Source organism: Lates calcarifer, linkage group LG2 (genome assembly GCF_001640805.2).
Source record: "Lates calcarifer isolate ASB-BC8 linkage group LG2, TLL_Latcal_v3, whole genome shotgun sequence".
In the NCBI taxonomy this organism is placed as follows: Eukaryota; Metazoa; Chordata; class Actinopteri; family Centropomidae; genus Lates; species Lates calcarifer.
The window spans coordinates 22948492-22969466 of NC_066834.1; the positions used below are offsets into that span (position 1 = coordinate 22948492).

Consider the following 20975-nt stretch of genomic DNA (forward strand, 5'->3'; position numbering starts at 1 on the left):
AGTCTGCTCTGTGTGTGCGTGTGTGTGATGGATATCTGCACACCATGTTGAACATCATTATGCATGACAGTGTTATCACTGGCATATAGCCACCGCCGCCGCCAAAACCTCCTTGTTTGTAAACAACATTCTGTCAACATGGCAGTTGTAAAAACACCCTTAAATCTTAAGTGTTTTGAGAGGAAATGGAGGCAATCAGAGCTAATTTATGACAGCTGTGATTTAAAAAAAAGGACATACAAGGAGGAGATTTCATGAGCTGGTGGGGGACCAGGGCATTACTTTAGTTATGCAAAAGGATACTGGTGGTGTAAGTGGTGTTTGGATCAGAGTCTTTGACGAGGTGGAGGTGATATGATTGCAGCTATAGACGTCATTTTACAGTGAGGCAGCCTAAATGTTATTAGTATACAACTTTACTTGTCAACCCCTGTAGATATAATGGTAAAGACAGAATTTTACCCCCTTTCTTTCATGGCTGTCAGTCTGTAAACAACCTCAGATTGTGATCCAAAGGAGACCTACATGACAGTAGAAAACTGGAAATGACTTGCCCTTAAATGGATTTCTGGCACTTTAATGTTACAATTTAAACATATTTATTACTTGCAATACAGACAGTACTTGTCATCAAAACACCATGTCATTGAGCTGCAGTATATATAGTGTGTGGTGGCAGCTCATAAAATGAATGCAGCTCTGTTTTGACCCACAAACTCCACTGTTGTCTTCTGGGAAGCCCTATTGGAGCAGTTTAGGGGTCAAGCATCAAGCTCAAGGACACTTCAGCAATTTGTGGTTATGTGCTAACATATCTGAGCTTCAGGCTGCTAGCACAGCATGCTCTTCTAAGGGCATGCAATTATATTAACAAAGCCAGCAAAAGCATGCATACACTCACACACAAGAAAACGCAACCGACATACATACATATATAGTAATATATAGTAATGACCGGACATGTATACAGATTGCAATGCACTAGAAAATGAACTGTTTGCCATTGCATATCAAGTTTGATCAGGTCAGGCCCAGTTACTTTATTTATAAGCATGTGAATTTCAAATTATGAGCTACTTCCTTTACCTGTCACATCATCTCATAAAACTAACAGAACTCTCAAAATAACAGTCTGGTGCGTCTAAAGAGGCTTCAGTAGATTCAGCACCCTCATGTCTCTCAGACATTTTGTTATTCCACTTATAAAATACTGACGCTATGACCAAAGATGATACTATGTGTGGGAGTTAGCTAACTGTCCCCAAAGGATTATGAAACAGATTTATGACTTGCTGGACCAGCCTATTGCTGCGAGAGTGCAGGTCACACCAGTGCAATTCTTTTTTGAGTGAGGATATGAAGCAGCAAATGACTGGGTTAGCCACCTTTTAGGGGAAAAAAAGTTTCTAAACAGAATTTGTCCAAAAGTAATCAGTTAAATATGCTACTATGATTTTACTGTATGAATCTATTTTTCAACATCTTCAAACCAGGCCTTAGGCACTTCACCTGTTAAGAGCATCATTTGAGCTGTGTTTTGTCTCCACTTTTATTATGAAATGCTTCCCCATTTCCGCGGTACATTTGATATTGTTTTATTCCCTTTGTCTTGTCCTGAATTCCTAAAAAGCTTTATTCACTACAGCGGGTACATGAGAAAAGATTCTTATTTTAAAATTTGTTCCCAAAAGTATCACTCCACAAGGCATTAAACCACGCAGTGCAGTTCACTGAGCTGTATTCAACATCTCCCGGAAGAAGTGTCCTCTGCGTGACTTCTTACTGAGGAGGAAATGAAACTCACACAATAACAAACCAAATGAATTTGTGCAGGACTATTTTTAGATTGCAGATACTTGTAAAATATGAGTGAAATAAATCAGCTTTGCCTTTCTGGACATCACAGGTCGGCAGCTTCTGCCATGTCGGAGAAGTGCATCTCATCGCGGCACCATATTTAGAGTGGCAACACTGAATAGCATTCAGTGATGTTACAGGGGCTAAAAATTGCACAGTGTCATGGATCACAAGGATCCTGCCTCAATTCTATCAAAGCCAGAAAACCAGATTTATTTTTCAGCATATGCATACATATTTATTGATGGAAAAGTATAAACAGAATAAAATATTGGTGGGACAGAATAGTACAAAAGTATAAAAGGACGACCGCAGAATTATTGTCCAATTATTAGTTCCAATTTCTCTCAATGTGCATGTGAATAGATCAAAGTAAGGTTAGTGTGAAGTGCTACCAAAATATTCAAATGCCGACAAGATATATACATGTCATCTGAAGTGTAGCTGTCAATAGGAAAAGTTGAAAAGTCAGTCAGGTGGTGAGATCTGGACGACAAGTTATTCTGCAGTGACAGATGACATTTCTGTGAGGTTGCATCTGGAGTACTCTGGCGCTGAGGCAAAGCTGGCCTTTCACTCCGTCTGCCTAACTAGCATTCATCAGCAAACCCTTACAAATGCACGCACTCACACACACACACACACACACACCACCCACACAGACATAAAACATGTAAATGGCAGCTGGCTGGGTGAGTGTAATGTCCCCTCTCTTTGTCGTACTGTTTCAGCGTTTTTTTAGATGCTGCAGACATCGCTGTTCTGCAATGTCCTTGCAAGTTTTTTTTAATGACATGAATATGAATGACTTTTTTTTTGGTTGTTTTTCTCCCATGCTAATGTTTTCCTTTACTTCTAAAACAGTACTAGTACTAGTCTGGGGTGGTGGTCGATTACAATCAAACAACAGCCCATGGCTATGAACTAGTTCAGCAGACACTACTGCTTTTTTTTTTTTTTCTATGTTTTTTCTCCTTCTTTTTTTCCCCCCTCCATTGTTGCCTCCTCTCTCCTTTCCTCCCTTTGTTGCCTTATTGCAGGCTGAACATGTGACAGCTCACTGTCAGTGTGTCCACTCTATTCAAATGAAGGTTGGCCTGAACTTACATGTATCCCTGCCTTCATTTTGGGCTCAGAAGTACAGCAGCAGGCATGCATGGAGGCACAGGGCGGCAACGGGATTTCTCCCCCAGTGATTCATTTGAACTTTTCCTCTCTTTGAAATGGCATCACAGAGGCCCTGCATGATTAATGTCACCACACTTATATACACTGTTCTACCCAGAGTGCCAGCTGAATATTTGAAAACCAGGAACTTTCCTGAATGCCCATGGGCAGGTCTGGGGCTGCTGTGGTTTGATTGGCAATCAGCTTGCTATTCAACCTTTCCAATTGTCCATGTAATGTCAAGCACTCAGGTGAACACACCCACCAACTAACTAAGCGACACTGCATTTTGACAACATTGTGCAAACAGACTAATTAATGGATATCAATACAGTGTTGTTAGTATGTATTCTCCTGGCTCTGACGTCAACTGAATGTGAAATTAAGGAAAAACTCCAAAGTAAAAGAAAATGACTATGTATTATGACCATGACCTTGAGCAATCGGATGTACATTTTCTAAAATAGACTAATTTAAATCATAACATAGCTGAACCAGGATCTCTGACACGGAACCGAATCTCTGACACTGTTCTTGATTTAATACATTTTAATATGCTTGTATTTGTATATAATGACCAAAATGATGTGTCCTTGTAAGTGTTTAAAAATAAAATAAAATAAAAAATACATGAGTAATGCTAAGACAGATTGCATATCAAGAGACTTGCACTGAAATGATTTTGTTGATTGCGGTTATCTTGATGAAGATAAACAGAACTGTCCATCAGTAATACTGAAGCCAAAATGAAACGCTTGATAAAACTGTAGAAAAATACATTTAATACATTTTTATATTCATTGGTCTGGACTAGGTCAACTCTAAGTGCTTTTATAGTTTTGGGAATCATATTTTTATGTAAACTTTTTATGAAAATAACTTTCAATTTCTTTAGACTTTACTAATGTGTATTTTTCAGTTAAATAGTAACTAACAAAGCTGAGAACCAATTAGAAAATATATGTACATTAAATTTAATAGGTGTCACAGAATGTCCTTCACCCATTTATCTCCTTGATGTAAAATAAAAAAGGGTTAAGGTCACAATTTTTGTGACTGTGTGGAACATATGGGCACAAAAGTCATTTCTGGGTAATAAACACACTTAGACAGAAAATTCAAGATGTCATGAGTTGTATTAACTGCTTATACCAAGTAACTAAGTATTAAGCATACATTAAGACCAACATGTTAAATGGTTTCTTGGTCTAGAGGTCCACAATCTGACTAGTAACTGAAAATATTGCTTTAATCCCTGACACCAATAACAGCGTGTACTGCAGTGATGCGCGGCTGCTGCTATAACATCTGTATTATGACCATGCACACTGATTCTGCCAAAGTACTCTTCATCGAGACACTAAACCCTGAACTAAAGCCTCAACCCTGCACTCCCATTGCCTCAGAGAAATACAAGCATGTAGGGGGGCTTTGGTTATTTTTAGGGAGGATATGTGGAATGACAAACAGCAGTTTATTATGAAGCACTGAGACTCCAAGAAGCAGTCCTCCTTGTGGGTTGCATTTATTAAATTATCCAGTGCTTTCTCTTATTTCGTGACTGGACAACATACATAACAAAACTCTTGTATGTCCTCACCACAAATCCGCCCGCTCTGCTCAGCCTGAAAACATTACCTCATGTAACCTCACAACCAACCAGCAACTACCCCTGACTGTCCCGTATTTTTCTCTAGTGGAGTGTCCTCTTGTTGACTCCACGCTGAGACTCTGATGCTTCACTTTGCACCTTTTACCTCTGAGACTAAACAACAAGACCCATCCAGTGAGAGCAAAGAGAACTTTTCTAATTATTGCCGCAATTATAATCATGCTTGTATCGCAGGAAAGCCTCTCTGGGCTCTGTGGTCCCACTGCTAGCTGGATGGGCACACAGAGAGAAAATGGTAATCAACATCCCGGCTTCATCAACTTAGTGGTGACTAGGGTAGAGCAAAAGAGCCTCTTCGCTCCTTTCAAGGGTGGATGTAATCAGAAGCAGCATCTATCTGTATTTCCTTCTCAGGGGAAAGGGAAAGGTACAGAGCTCTGCAAACATTCTCACACTTGCTCCCCAGGATGGGAATACCATTTGGGTTATAATTGGATTTAGGAAGTGAAGCCCTATGTGTTTGACTAGCTTCATCAAATAGTATGCTTGTTCAACCGTCAATCATTGTGATTTGCTTGGTATTTTTTTCTTTCTTGTCTTTTTCTCTCTGTGTGATTTGACATCCTGGGACTCCAGTTTGCCAAGGACAACTCAAAACAGCATGCATTTTAAACACCATTCACAAAAGTGGGCAACATTCAGCACAACTTTAAATCATCAGCTTTAAATGTTTTACCAAACACATTGAGGTGTAGTTTCCTACCTCTTCCCACTGGTGAATGTAACGAATGAGTCTAGAGAGGCGCAAGAGTCGCAGCAGGCTGAGGATCTTGGTGAAGCGGACAATCCGTAAGGCGCGCGCCGTCTTGTAAAAATCTGAGTCGATGCGTGTCTCCACAATGAGGAAGATGTAGTCCACAGGGATGGAGGAGATGAAGTCCACCACAAACCAGCTGCGCAAGTACTTAATCTTGATCTGTTGCGGATCCAGAATGATCTCTGTGTTGTCCTCCTTGACGATACCCGTCCTGAAGTTAAGGACCAGGTCCATGAGGAAGAAAGTGTCAGAGACAACGTTGAACACGATCCAGGGTGGTGTGTGCTCGTCCTTGAAGAATGTGATGCCCACTGGGATGATGATGAGGTTGCCCACCATCAGCAGCAGCATGGTCAAGTCCCAGTAAAACCTAATCGGAGAGAGAAATGGAGAAGGGCAGAAACAGGATGATCAAAGTGAAAATACTACAAAAGATTCTCCAACTAATTACCTACTAGCAGCATTCTGCATAGTTACCGGGTGACAGAGTTTGTTCTATGCACTCGACGAACTCAATGCATATGGTGCGATGTAAGACAAACTGTACATATCTTTTCACATACACTCAACAAACTCATTCCCAAACAAACATGCTGTGTTTTTCCAAGGACCTTGCAAATAACAAAACTGTGCAATCCTCTTTGTTCATAGCATACATTGTCTATGTCTATCACAGTCACCGAACATATTGAAATGAATGGAAACAGATTTGCTATAAATAAGACTACTTAACTCATTACACAAAAAGAAATTAAAAGGAGGCTGGAATTCCTTTGTAAATATCAATAGAGCAATGTTTTATTACTGTAATATTATAAGTAACACCTATACTGTAATGTCAGATGTAATAAACTTGCTTGTATGTTTATTTGTCATGCTTTGTTGTAATTGTTAGATACCATATATATTTTTAATTATTTATTTCTGTTCTTGAGGCAATATATGTACACATATTGTGAAAGAGCACATATTTGAAACAGGTATACATAAACTGAACTCAAACCCCCTAAATTTACAGTGTTTACATTGTTAGCTTAAATGTCATTTTACTATTTATATCACTTAACATTACAATTTCATCTTCTGAAAGTGACTGGAAATGTTTGGTCAAAGAACCAAACCATCATTGCAACAGCCTGACCAAGACTGAAGAAGGATATAGCTTGTTCATTTATCTAACCACAGACTTACAGACAGATATGTGATGAAAGGCTCTCTGTGTCTCATCATTAGCCTCTTTTAACCCTAGGTACCTTTGGGAGCCGTGCAGTGTGGTGCAAGCAAGTGTATACGCACACAGTGTAATAATGGTGTAATAACCCAAACATATGTAACCTTCCCACTATGCCCGCAGATAGCTCGGCATGCAAGCTATTTTATGTTTGAACTGTAAATCACAACTCAAAGGTCAACAAGGGTTAACTGTTAATTACAAACTGTGCTGTGACCTCGTCCATCTTCCCAGCCTGAGACTTTGGGTATAAATTGCACTCTCTGGTGGCCTGGTAATTGAATCCAGATTGGGTCTTTTGTGTTAAGAGTGATATATCCTACTCCATAGATTGTACCATGAGGGGGTTCTGCATGGTGCACTGGCCCTGTGAGCTTGGGATGATTTACCCACCCACCTTTAACTAGGCCATAAAGATCTGTCTCTGTGCAAAACCAATTTCACAAGCAGTATCACAGGAAATAAAGGAAAAAGGATGTTACTTACATAAACAGGGTAGGAGATGCATTTTTACTGCAAGCTAGCTGGACTACAACAAGTAATTACTGCTCTTTCACTTCCTTGTGCAGCTGATGTCTATTGATTTCATAGTTCATTCACGGTGTGTTGAAATAAATAACTTGGGGGTTTACAGCGAACTGCTGCTCTACAGGATCAAATGACCTGATCCAAAAAGAACTATGGCCAGAATCAAGTCAGACTGAGTAAATATTCAGTTACTATTTTCTATAAACATTTTGGTACATACTGTCAACTTCACAAAAACACACATAAAAATAACCTGGCACAATCAAGGTGTCTTCTTTTTTTTCCAACATGGTACTTTTTTGAGAATCTTGTGTATTTTGTTTGCCTCCCTGTGTTTTCTCTGTCGGAGGACGTACAGTTTATCATCTAACTGATTTTAAGTTTGATCTAAAATTGCCTTTTCTCTTGAAAGTCTTCTGAGACATGCTTGTGATGAAGTACTACATATGCTTGAACTTAAAGTACTTTACCATTAGACTTTCATATTGCTACAAATGCTGCTACAACCACTGATATCCACATTACTGATAAAGACACATTATCATTTTAAAGGGTTCAGACTTGGTCACAGCAAAGAGTATGATTTTCTTTTTAGCTAGCAATGCCCTACTTTCTTTTTCTCTCTCTCAGCATGACAAAATAAAAAAACTCCAATTGCCTTCTGTTCTCCATGTTATTGTTTGTCATGGTTGCATGTGAGGATCAGAGGTCTCATTGCCTAAAAAACATAAATCTCTGGACAGACTTTACATCACTGAGTAAACAAATGAACACTACACAGGCTCCTATATATAGCAGTAGAGTTTTGGGTTGTAATGTGCTTGGATTACAGTTTACATGAGCATCTAACACTTACACATGCATACATAAATACACAGTACACACCAACACACATCTCAGTTTCATGTCTATTGCAGACACATACACACACACACTGAGGAAACAGTGACAGTAATTGGAATTCTTCAAAGTAAAAGGGTATCTACTGTTCCAGCTTGTTGTCAAGTGGAGTTATATTTAGACAGACCTTGCCACCACTGTGTTTGCTCATGTTAAGACTGAAAGCCCAAGAGGACAAGAAAAAACTTCAAAGGAAGAAATGCAAACATAGGTAATGACATTTGTTCTTCATATTGCCATGTTCCCTAATATTACAAATGCTAGATAGCCTGTGCATTTCTATGAGCTATACAGCTTACTAATAGGATGTAAGTGTGCTTCCAGCACTGTTTTGACAGGGTCTACCAACAATGAACTAAGTTAATCTATTTCTCTCAGAATTGGTAACAGCTGCCTTGCTTTTGTTTTGCTGTTTGTATCAGCTGCTCAGTCACATATAAAACTCCTTTTAACTATTAAGAGACTGTGTCAGTGTCTTTGCATTTCTGCAGCTTCTTCACAATAGCAACCATTTTTCAATGCACACTATAGTAGGTAAGATAGCTAAATGTGTTTTTCACTTCTTCCAAGCTTCTTCCAAGTACACAGGTACATAATTGATTGGTGACAATGTGAAATGTGAAATTGAGATAGAGATAGTATGAGAGTTGAGAGTAATATTTCAGGATTTGGCATCATCAAACAGCTAAGAACATGTGGGTATTCACACAATGTTGCAAAAGCAAGGCATCAGACAGAGTTTTTTTTTCTAGTTCCTCAGTGTATACAGTGAAATGCATTCAAAAAATGTAAAGGCTAGTTACAATGACATAACAACAAGACTAACAATCTACAGCGATGCTGGCAGCTCTGTGAGGCTACACAGTGGGGCTCGTGCAAATACAATGCTAACATGCTTAAGGGGACATGTTAAGTACCGTAATTTCTGGACTATAAGCCGCTACTTTTTTGACACGCTTTGAACCTTGCGGCTTAAACAATGATGCAGCTAATTTATAGATTTTTACGGGCTGACGAACTTCATGCTGTCAAAACATTTTGCCTCGTCACATCAGACCAATGAAATTACCGAACAGGTCACAGTGGACCAATGAAACCATCTGAATTAGATCAAACGCACTCACATTAAATTCTTCAGAACAGTCATTTTGCGCTTAATGCACACACCCTCATCATGGAAAACACACGAAGAAATGCATATGATGCAGCTTTTAAGTTGAAGGCAATCGATCTGGCTGTCGAAAAACGATATAGAGCTGCTGCACATAAGTTTGGCATCAATGAATCAATGGTGAGACGTTGGAGACGGCAGCATGAATGTGTAAATATCTCATGTTACAACGTAGACACCTGCGGCTTATAGACAAGTGCGGCCTATATATGTACAATTTAGTGGGTGCAGCTTATATTCAGGTGCGCTCAATAGTCCGGAAATTACGGTAGGTATAACATTTACCATATTCACCATCTTAGTTGGCACTTTGCTGATTTTTGGTCATAAATGGAAACTTTTACTTGATACTGCCAACAGACCACATCACTTGTGTGGTAAATAGAAATGAATGCATTCCTGACTTCAACAACTAGATGTCTTTCAGCACTAGAAAAAAAAGGCAGGGGCAGGGGGTATCTGACTCATAAGACAAATCAAACCTTCCAAGAAATCCTCAGTCAGCAGTTAAATGATACCATATGAATGAGGAGTGAAGAAATAGGAGGAAAAGAAATAGCAAAATAGATAGATGACAGCTCCTCAACATCTTTCCAGAAAGAATAACAAGACAGAATGCTGTTTAAGACCTCTGAACGTCACCCTGGCATAGCACAGCCACTGCTGCCACCTGTTTGAGCAAGCCACACTGGTTATAGGAGTGTGGGGATTATTAAGATTAACAGCAGCTGCTGTATGCTCATTGCATCTTTCCAAATATGACAGAAAATGCATGACACATGTTCCAAAACAAAGAGAAAAACAAATCAGATCACGGTAATCTGACAATGATAAAAAATTTATCATTGTCAGATTTTTTTCAGTGAAAATGAAATACAAAAATTCCAACTAAAATCATGACTCGATCACAATAGCATAATAGCATGTGCCAGTATTATGTGTACATGTAGGTAGTGGTGGTTTTACATACACCTGTGTGTGTGTGTGTGTGTGTGTGTGTGTGCGTGCGTGTGTAGAGTAAATGTTCATGATTTCTCCTTTTCACTTTTGCAGTTGCCTCCTAATGGAGGTCAGGCCACCCTAAACATAGCAAGGATCCATTTACTGTGTTTTATTATGCACTAGGACCCTGACATAGAAGAACATTGTTCTATAAATACAGTTGGGCAAGTGCGGGATGTTAGGCGGACATTTCAAAGGCATTAAACAATCCCATATCTCTGTGTGCATCCCAAATCTCAGACTCACACTATGTGGTAGCGTACCACCTGTCAAGAAATAAAATAAAAGCAAAAAGCAACCCAGCAGTGGTGATGTGAAGGTGATAAACCCAGGTGTGGCAGAAGATAGAAACAGCTTATTTAAAAAGTAATCTAACATATTATCATTTTATTTTTAATTTTTTTAGTTTTACTGTGTTTGTTTTATTTTACTGCATAGTTTTTACAGGCACACCTAGTAAATAAAAAACACAAATTAGTTAAAATCCCATTTATAGCTTGATTAAGTCAATTAAAGCTATGACTCTATGATTCTTTCTTCTATATAAATCAACCCTCGGGCTTAAACTTGGTTGTAAACATGAAATACAAAATGGGCAAGTGCTTTGCAGGAAACAAAAGAAATCAGATTAAAAAAGCATGTAATAATAGCAAATAAATCATAACCTCTGGAAAAACATGGTCAGAGCTTGTGTGTGTGAGTTCATGTGAGTATGAGATTACTGGGGAACATCAGAGCTGTCGGTATGACAAGGAAACAAATGGCAGACCGCAGGAAAGTAGACTAAAGAAAACTGAACTGAGCTAAAGAGAAAGTGAAAGCCGACACAGTGGTGGGTTTGCAGGGATGTGTGTGAAACTTTTAAAAATGAGGCCAAAGGATGCAGAGAAACATTGGAAACACTGAGAAAGAGAAGCAGCAGAATTGCTCACACCTAACTTGTTATGGTGCTGAGACTTCAATGTACTGATGAAGGGAGCCCTGACATTTTGCAGTCTGGAGGGACAGAGCCACAGCCCACTCTGTTCTCCGGTGGGGTGACCAGGGACAGAAGGAACATGTTGTCACCCTCAGAGTGCATCTGACTACACGATAAGCCTCTCTCATTCTCCTCACCCTGCCAGCCTGGCTACCTGAAAGGGACCATGAGAGCCGCCACAAACAGTCATAGATGGACACACACTTTACCTTTCATAGTAGCCTATATTTAAATTGAGGCAGCACAGGGGATACAAGAATGGGGTATATATTGTCCTACATATACAGGGAATATACAGGGAGTATGTGTGTGTATTTGTGCATGCATGTGTATGCACTTGCTTACATCTCCCATGTAGAGATGTCTATCTGTTGGCTACCATGCTGAGAGAGCAATGGCATTGTATGCAAGCAGATCATCTGTCATGCCAGGTACAAGTGGCAGACAGCATTTAACATTGTCTCCCTTTATTCTGCACCACACTGACTGAATGGGAACAGCAGAGGAACAGTGGGTGCTCCCACACAACACTTCCATAAGGGCACCAGCCAACACTGTGTGCACTGTAAAATGTGATTTGGACTGATTAAATGATTGGAATTTATCTTTTTGCATAAAAAAGCAGTTTCTGTTTTGAATAATTAATTTGCTTGCTGTGCGTTTGTGTGTGTGTATGTGTGCATGTGAGTGTATTTGCTCCCATTTTCTCTCTGAAGATTTGGTTGTGTTATCAGGGGTCTTGCTCAAAAGTACTGACTCACTGTATGCCCGAGAATTCTGACTCATGAAATGGTAAATATTAGCAGCACAAACACCCCGTTTCATTTTGATCACCACATGCCAACACACAGTTCCCATAAACCACTCTCTCTCCTCAAACCTACTTCAATACATAATCTCCAGATTTTTAAGTATGGAGATAATGATACACCAACGTTCATTTCAGGCTTCTACAAATTTCATCAGGAAGATGCCACAGAAAGTTATAGAAGTGTTTGACTGTGAATATAAATGTAAATGTTATCAGCTTCAGTCACAGGATAAACCAAGTCCTCACAGATCAACAACAAAACAGGTTATACTTTCAATGATTCACACACAGTTCAAAAAACCACGTATTTCAGTTATTTCTAATTTGCCACATCTATGGTAACAGTTTGAGCACTGAATGTTGGGAGAAGACAGGACTTGAATCAGGGTGTGCAGTGTCCAAGCCATTTGATTTATACACCTAACCATCCACTCCAAACCTCCTGCATAAAATGTTTTTATGGCAGTAAAATAGTATAATGATACTTCAGTTTTACTACTGAGTAGTAGTTATTTTCATGACCCCAAAAGGCTGCTTGCCAGGAATATGAAACATTGATTGTTGAAATTAAGACATTTTGCATGACCACTGTTGCAATTCCACTGGTAAGGACAATCTGGTTTACATCCATTTTATCTAAAACAAAGTTCCATTTTATCATAAAGCTGTTTTCTTTTCCCCACAGAGGATATTTTGCCTTTTTGGCCTACAGTGTAAAAACTGCCACTACATGTTACTGTATCTAATGTTTTACATAAGTAGGGCCACATACAGACAGACATCAACATTATTACTTTGAGCAGATGGGACAGAAACTGAAAGTCTGCTCATTAATTCATCTGTACTGTTTGTGTTGACAAGACATCAGTCTGACATCTACAGACAGCTGTTAGCTAGCACTAGCTCTCTGTCAGGGACAGACTGAATAAAGCAGAATCCCTCAACTGTTCCGTCAACTTCCACGGCTTTGCATCTTGTAGATAATGATAATGTGTCTTAAACATTTACAAACTCAGATCAGTATTTTGAGCCTTTTCTCAGTCTGTCTGTCTGTAGATCCGCAAAGATACTGTGTAGCCAGTCGGCTAACCATTCTGGGTCCAGTCCAGTAAACTGTGGCATGTCTGCTTAGACTGTAACTATTCACAAAACATTTGTCATGACTCAAGGCAGCTCATATAGTCAGCTATCATCTATATACCAATTTTAACTATTCACCTCTACCAACACAAACAATTCTGCACTGATGCAACCTACATGTTTACAGATAAAAGGCATCAAGCCCTAACCCTCAGGCATAGTTAAATTGAGGTTTAAAAGTGCTATAGGTTCTTGCAATTGCTACATAGTCAACATTAACATTAACAGCTTTTTATTTACCAAGAGCTTAAGCTATTTACAAGAAAAGAGAATACGCCCTAAGGTCAGTACTACTTCTTCATCCTCTCATATTGGACTGAGGATAGATTAGATGCTACAGGGACTGCTGCAAACTGGTATTATGGGACAGAATTGACTAGGGCTAGATAGATAGCATGCAAACTTCAGTAGAAGAAGTGATAGAGATATAAGCGAAACAAGATTTAACATTGGTGTTGCTTTCCACCACTGGAGACAGCTCTTGGCAAGTAAAAGACTGATGTTTGATGCTGAACTTGCTAGGTTTCTTCTAGACAGGCAAGTAAACGGGTGTTAATGCTAACATTGGGTATGTAGCGACAACAAAAATGTACATATTGCACCTTTACAGGTACATTATGTAAATTACTGTTTGAGCTTAGGTGTCTACTGGTGTCTACCTCCCACAAAAGCTGAATTTTAGCTGTGAATAGCTGTTATAGCACCAGTTTAAAAGAAGCAAAGAGAGCAACAGGCTCATTATGTCCAATAAATGAAGTGGATAGAATGAATATTAAGCATGAAAGGTTCTTGTGTGGGGAAAAAGTCACTTCATTTTACATTTTACACTAGCCACAGGGAGAGGCTATCTATGATAAAGTCTGTCACACTTAACAGGAGAACAATATCTGTAACAACATCAACAACAAAAATGTATTGCCCATAAAACAGCAGCCCATTGGTTATTAAACAAGCCAGTTGGCAAACACAGCAAGATTAAAGCGTCTAGGAGAAAAAAAAAATCAGGTTAAAAGGGTTAATCCTATTTTTGTTGTCACCCGCTCCAATGAACTGTCATAACGGCACTGTCTTTGCTGAGCACAGCCAGCAGGCACACTGCAAGCACATCACTGACACTGTGGCTGTGCAGTCGCAGGTGGCTATATTTAGGTGAGGCACGCTGTTTTATCAAACCTAGGCTAAGAAGATTTCATCAGAAGTAGAGGCAAATCTCCCCAACCTTAGGCTAAGAGAAAACAGAGGGATTTACTAAATACCTGCAGAGGGGAGAGGAGAAGCAAAATCAACTGAAAGGAGTCAACCTTACCTAACACTGCTAAAAGAGATCCATAAATAAGATTACAAGTGGCTCTACTGGTAGGACATCAAGGTAAGGGTACAGCGTATGATTTTTCATTCACCTCTAAAGTTTTGTCTAGGACTGTTACTCAACACAGCCAACAGAAAGACAATGCTGAGGCCAATGTCACGTCCACTGCAGCAGAACACATTTCTAATAGATAGAGGTCTGACCCTCTACAGGTAAGCACTGGCAAATGTAAAAGAAGGAGATGCATAACCACTAAAATTCAAACACAATGAAACCACAAGATCCCTATCCCTCTGAAAGTGATTGACAGGTCCTTCAAAGCACAGCTATAACACAAAAACCTAAATCTAGGTTATTAGATAGTTTTTAAATTAAAAAGGTGGACCCACTTCTCTGTGTGTGTCATTGTACCGTACCATTAACTGTTCAGTGCACAATGTGCCCGCAGGGCTGTAGCCAGGACAAAATTTTAACTGATGACCAGAGGCATAAGTAGAGCAGATTTATTTTATAGCTGTAGATTTGTGCTTTTTCCTTTTTCCCAAGAAAATTTGAGTTTCAGACATTCTAACAGACATGTGAATCACAGTGTAAACTAACAGCACCCTCTCTGTGCTCCGGGACCTCCTGATTTACAAATTAAACACTGCTAGCAAGCATAGTTTACATTAGACTGCATTAGCTAACGCTAGCGAATTAGCTAGCTAGCTAGCTAGCTTGATAACGTTTAGCTGATACCTGCTGTCCCACAGGTTGTGATCAGACCGGCTCAACAAATACGTGAACATGGTAAATATGCAATGTTAATATCCACCTAGGGTAACCATATTTCAGTTTTCAAAAAGGGGACACTTGTTAGCAGACACTAAAAATGTTACTCACTGCTGGTAGGCTCGCCTTATCCATCCGATCATCAGATCGGTTATCACGGTCGCTTATCGCTGAGAAACAGGTTCTAATTGGCGGAAGTGAGAAGTTGATTTGGCGGATCGATACGAGCGTAAGGCTTACAGACAATTCGATCAAATTTGTTGACTGTACTGCCCAAGGTATGCTCAAACATTAGCCTAACAGATGCGTGCAGGGGAATTTATAACGATGTCAAAACACGCTTTCGTTCTCAAAATGAAATCATGTTCATTCACACACACGCATAATGCGAAACGTCAGCCTGAAAGAGAAAAAAATATTGACCTCATAGCTGGCTACCACTACTGTATGGTTGGCTCTGGATTCAACTGATCTCAGTTCTCAGTTTATAATAAAGTGTAAACACGGCACATCCCCTTAATTCTCGTGAACCCCTGAATTGGTTGGAATTTAAATTTCTTCTTAATTCACTTGTCTTCAAAACTGAAGATGAGGACAGTGATCCAGAAGTCCAGAACCAGGCTGACTATCTTAGGGAAACTCTAAATGCTGTAGCATCAGTCCCAGACACTTGAGATTATGCCCCAGATCCACTCACTGACATAAGTCCAACCTAAACTTGCTCTGATATTTGAATAGCCCAGAAGTGTGCACTCAAGAACTCTGACTAAATCATGAAATCACCAGAGCCACTTTACAAACTGGCCACATGTAATCAGGGAACCCAGTGAAAAGAATGCTCTGAAGTAGCCAACTCTGTGTTTCCTGCCCCCTTTCCATACCAATGGGCTCTTTTCTCCCTCTTTTTTTTTTTTTTTTTGCTTGGGTTTTTTATAGAGAGTTTCTGCCTGGCTCCATGAGTGGCTATTCAGTATCCCTGTTCTTGTCTCTGCAGCCCCACAGAGTCCTTCACAATTTCCCAGAGCACAACTTGGTACCTATCTGCTAGGAGAAACAAAACTGTACATGGGTTGTCTGCAGTCAGAAAAATAAATATGCCCTCTGAGGAGAAAAAACAGAGAGACAGTGAGTGGCAGGGCTGCAGAAGACACAGAGAGGAAAGAGAGCTTTCTCATTGGTGCCATCAGCATTTACTTATCCTACTAGCATGTGCCAATATCTGCACTCCAGCTTTGTGGACTGTCATCCTGCCACTAATTGCATCTGTGTTTTATCCTGATGCCTTGTTATCTACCACAAGGTCCTCAGAGTCGTGTCAAAGGGGTCCCCTGTCATCCAGCCACAGAGTGTGGCAGAGGAAACACAGGCCAAGGTTCCCAGCTAAACACAAAACCCCCTCCCCACCTGCCTGCTGCCCTGCTGGACAAGAGAGAGCCAGTGAGAGAGAGAGAGAGAGAGATGGAGCGATGGGCTTTCTCTTAACATAGATGAAGTGCTAAGATAATGTACTGTCAGTAATACCAGGAGATGGTTGTGCTGCAGACCATCACCTCATGCCCTTGCTCTGGGTTGCACCAGTGCTAGGCCATTATCTTCACCACGTCAGGTGCTGCAATCAGCAAATGGAGCAGCCGCAATGAAAGCCTTTTCTATCCACCTCCAAAAACAGCGATCAGAGGTCAAAGGGTGAGAGGAAGAGTAGAGGCAGAGAAAGAAAAAAATAAAGGGAGAGATAATGTGGAAAGTGAGAGAAAATGAGACTCTGTACAATAGATTAAGACAAAGGGGCAGAGACGGCCAAAAGAGGGAGTGTATGAGGAGAGATCCAGTGTCAGTATGGTCTTCCTGGTCATATGGGTCATCTCTTTTTGTTCCATGCTGTAGTTCTGGAAATAAAACATTTTTTCTGGAATCATCATGTATTAGAAAAAAAAATGTAAGGGAAAAACAAAAAGTATGAGGTAAAAAAAAAAAAATACCAAAATTAATACAGCTTAAAAGCTGATGGAAAACCCTCACTAAGAAGACACTCTGAGCATGAAATCTAATCAAATCGGAGAGGAGATGCAGTTTATCTGATTTTTGCTGGTCTGCGTGAGTAAGGAAGAGCGGAGGCTTATCTGACTGTTAAACCAAACGGGGCAGGATTTATTATTTTGTTAGCTCTATAATTTCGCGATTGTACATGCTAAACAGGGTCATAAATTTGATTTCTACACACTAACTTTGCTACTTCCTCTCCATTCGATCAAACACTGAGTAACTTGGTACAGCCAAAGCTGGCATGCGGTAAAAGAGGACATGCAAACAACTGAGGAGATGGTGAAGATAAATCAGAAGTCACCCCCACCACCACCACCCATAGCAGAAGAGTGGGAACAATCTGTCTCTCACCACTGCATGTTTCATAATCTAGCCATTTGTCTAAGTCTTCTAGACGCCCAGCGTGTGGCAGGGCCAGGCCTAACACATTGATCCAGGGAAGCATTTTCTGTGAATCACGCCAGCCACACACAGAGTTCTTTAAACAGCACACTGGACTCCAGTCCTCTCTGAGTGGAAACCCCACTGTTTCCAAAGCACTTTACCCTTCTATACATTCTTACAGAGTAAACCATGGAGAGGTCCTCCATGAAAATGCCATCCTCCTGCCATGTCTGTTGTGCACAGATGCCTTAAGAGAGCAATATTAACAATGGAATAATGGCAATCACAGGTGAATTACAAGTAGCTAGTATGAACGAGATTTATTTATTTATTTGAACTTGGAATGAAGAGATGTGGAAGGCTTACTTTTCATGATATGTCGAATTACTATTTTTCCACTATTATTCCATCAATAAGCCACAACATTATACCCATTTTAATGTTTTGGCTGAATGCTGATGTTTGCTGTTTACATTTCTAGCATTTTACACAAGTAAAATATAAGAAAGAATGATAATGATGATGGAGATGTAACAGAATGAAATGCAATAACAGTCTTGGAGCAATGTATCTGTCACTGGTCAATGACACATGGTTGTCTACCTGAGTCACCTACAGGTATAAATGATCTCTGTTATTTTTGTCGTATTCTGCTAATTGGCTCTGAACTTAATAGAATTTGCCAGTTACGCTTACTTTGTAATAGTGAGTGTCTTACATTAAATTCAAAGTGCCTTTTAATATGGTGTTTCACATATTTTGTCCACCCCCCTGGAGCAACATATCAGTGCCAGTTTCACATCTTGGCCATTTCCTATCTAGGTTGATAGGAAAAAAGCAATCCAATTTCAGAGAGACAAGGGGTGTGAGTATCCACCTGGGACACAGTCAGGGCTGAAAAGGTCAACCTGTATGTACTAGATATTGCAGAATCTGTGTGAGGAGGCATGAGCGGGCCTGGGTTGCTGCCTGCATGCAGAGGTCAACACATGGTAAGCTGTGATTTGGTTACTGAACTACATAAACTATATAAAAAACATTGGGTCACTTTGAGGTAGGATTAAATATTAAGCAGTCTCTCAGCATACCCATTTTTCTCCAGCTGAAGGACAAAGCAGGGGTCAAAATACAGTTTGCAATTAATACCTGAATTTATTTTTAACTAGCATGAGGTGCAAAAGAATGAGCTTTCATATATTATGTCAGTTTCTGTGTCAGGTCGAAAAACAGTGGTGTACTGAGCTGCCACATAAATGTGACTTGGACCCTCACAGAATTGTTAAAATTAGCAAATCCCAGCCATCTGGCTCCTAACTAGGAAAGAACAAACCAAGAAAAGTAGTTGCAAACAGTATTTCACCCAGGTCTGTGTGTAAATAGCGTGCCTGGATGCTAAATGGAAGACATCAGAGAGAAGCAATAGAATACAAGAGGTATTTTAACCCAAGCAATCTTAATTATTCATTCCAACCATGCTGACAAGTCCCATAAAATACAGTGTGCTGTACTTTCTTGATTCCTGGCTTTGTTTTTAAAGTTTTTCTTTTTTTATTCTCAATAAATTCTTCAGTCATTAAACATGGGTTAGTAAAAGCAACAATACCAGAGAGAATATTCTTTGTTCTGGTTATAAATTAGATGATGATGCAGAAGGCTGAATCACTGCAATGCCCGTAATCAAAGTAAAGAATGCCCTCTTGGGTATCATTGGAAGATTACACCTATATAATCTGTGTTGATGTTGATTGCTTTTTCAACCAGCATTGATTACACATCAAATGTCAGAGTGAAATTAAAACTAAATGTGTAAAAGGAGATTTATAGCCAGAGTCACTACTGTATTTGGATGGAAAATAACTGTCTCTGTGGCATAGGCCAAAAACAAAAAGCATGAAACAGCATAGAGTAGACATCACTATCAGTCTATATCTAAACAGTTACAGTCACTTTTTTTCTTTTCTTTTCCAAAACAGGATATGGTGCTAAAATAATGCTGTACCATAGCCAGAAGCAGAATGTGTCAATACAGGAAGGTCGTCAGAGGTCACTCTAATGTCACATGCAAGGCACATACAATCATGACTTGACTATGGGGTGACAAATTGTGTTAAAAAATAATAAATAAATACACATTTTCTCCATCAACCACCTTGAAATGTTGAGATGAGTGAAACTGACATATTTACCTCTGGTCAGTGGGACAATAATCACATCTGTCCAGTGGCAAGAGAAATAAATTTTACAATGAAATGTGTCAAATGTGTAAAAAGAGGAAAAAGTCAAGAATGGGTCTTGGCTGCCTAGTGTTGTGTATCCACCTGGAGAGATTATAAATTGATGTTGCAGTGCAAAGGATGGTGAAGCAGGAAGGACACACAACATTACATTTGTCAGGTGACCAAAATACATCAAGCATACCAGCTGGGTGACACACAGCACAGAAAATGCTTCCAACAGGCTTTCCCATTTTGAAAATGTATATGATGTCCAATCAATCAATATAATCTCACCTCGAGATTACTCTACCAAGGTTAAACTCAGCTTTCTGCCAAGCACATAAAGCTGAATTAAATGATGTTTCAGGAATGGGAAATTACAGACATGCAGAAGAGGGGGGAAAAGGCCATTCTTTTACAGTTGTGATCACGTGTCCTGATTCCACACTCCCACACAAGTGTGCCTGGCGAGGTCACACGGTACCGTTCAATCATTCTGCCACTATGACAGGCAACCTTCCACCCACCGGCCACGCACATCCTCCCTGGGCTCCCTCCATTAAATAAATTGTGCTGTAATAATCTCTTGGCTCCTAATATTCGTGGTTGAGCACAGCAGCCTATTTTGATTACCCCACTTTCAGGCCCAGCCAGAACCATCTGTAATCCCCATGTTTTACCCTCACTAAATTAAAGGAGGAATTATTTAATGGAGACCGAAAGGAATAGAGTGTCATTCATCCTATGTAGTCCCAAGCAGCGTTTTTCTTGCACTATAAGACAAGAGAACATGGCTCGTGAAGGTACAGGCTAACACTCTACAGTCTGGACTCAGTTCGTGAATCTTTTATTTCAAATATTTTATATATGATATATAATTAAAATCATCATCATCAAGATGCTGAAAAACTGTCCAAAACTGTTTAAACTGGACTCTTAAATGTACAGGCTGTACATTCATCTCCTGCATCTCCAGCACCTCCTCTTGACCTTTGTGTAACTCTCACTCAGACTCCTGCCACCGCCACAGGGAGGGG

General features: G+C 39.8%; 1 protein-coding gene across 1 annotated transcript in view; it reads right to left on the minus strand.

Annotated features, from left to right (window-relative positions):
* Nucleotides 1-20975, minus strand: part of LOC108876963 (potassium/sodium hyperpolarization-activated cyclic nucleotide-gated channel 4-like) — a 66362-nt gene that overhangs the window by 38945 nt on the left and 6442 nt on the right. The window contains 1 exon segment of the mRNA XM_051077049.1: nt 5400-5823. Coding sequence (XP_050933006.1) covers nt 5400-5823 — 424 coding nt within the window.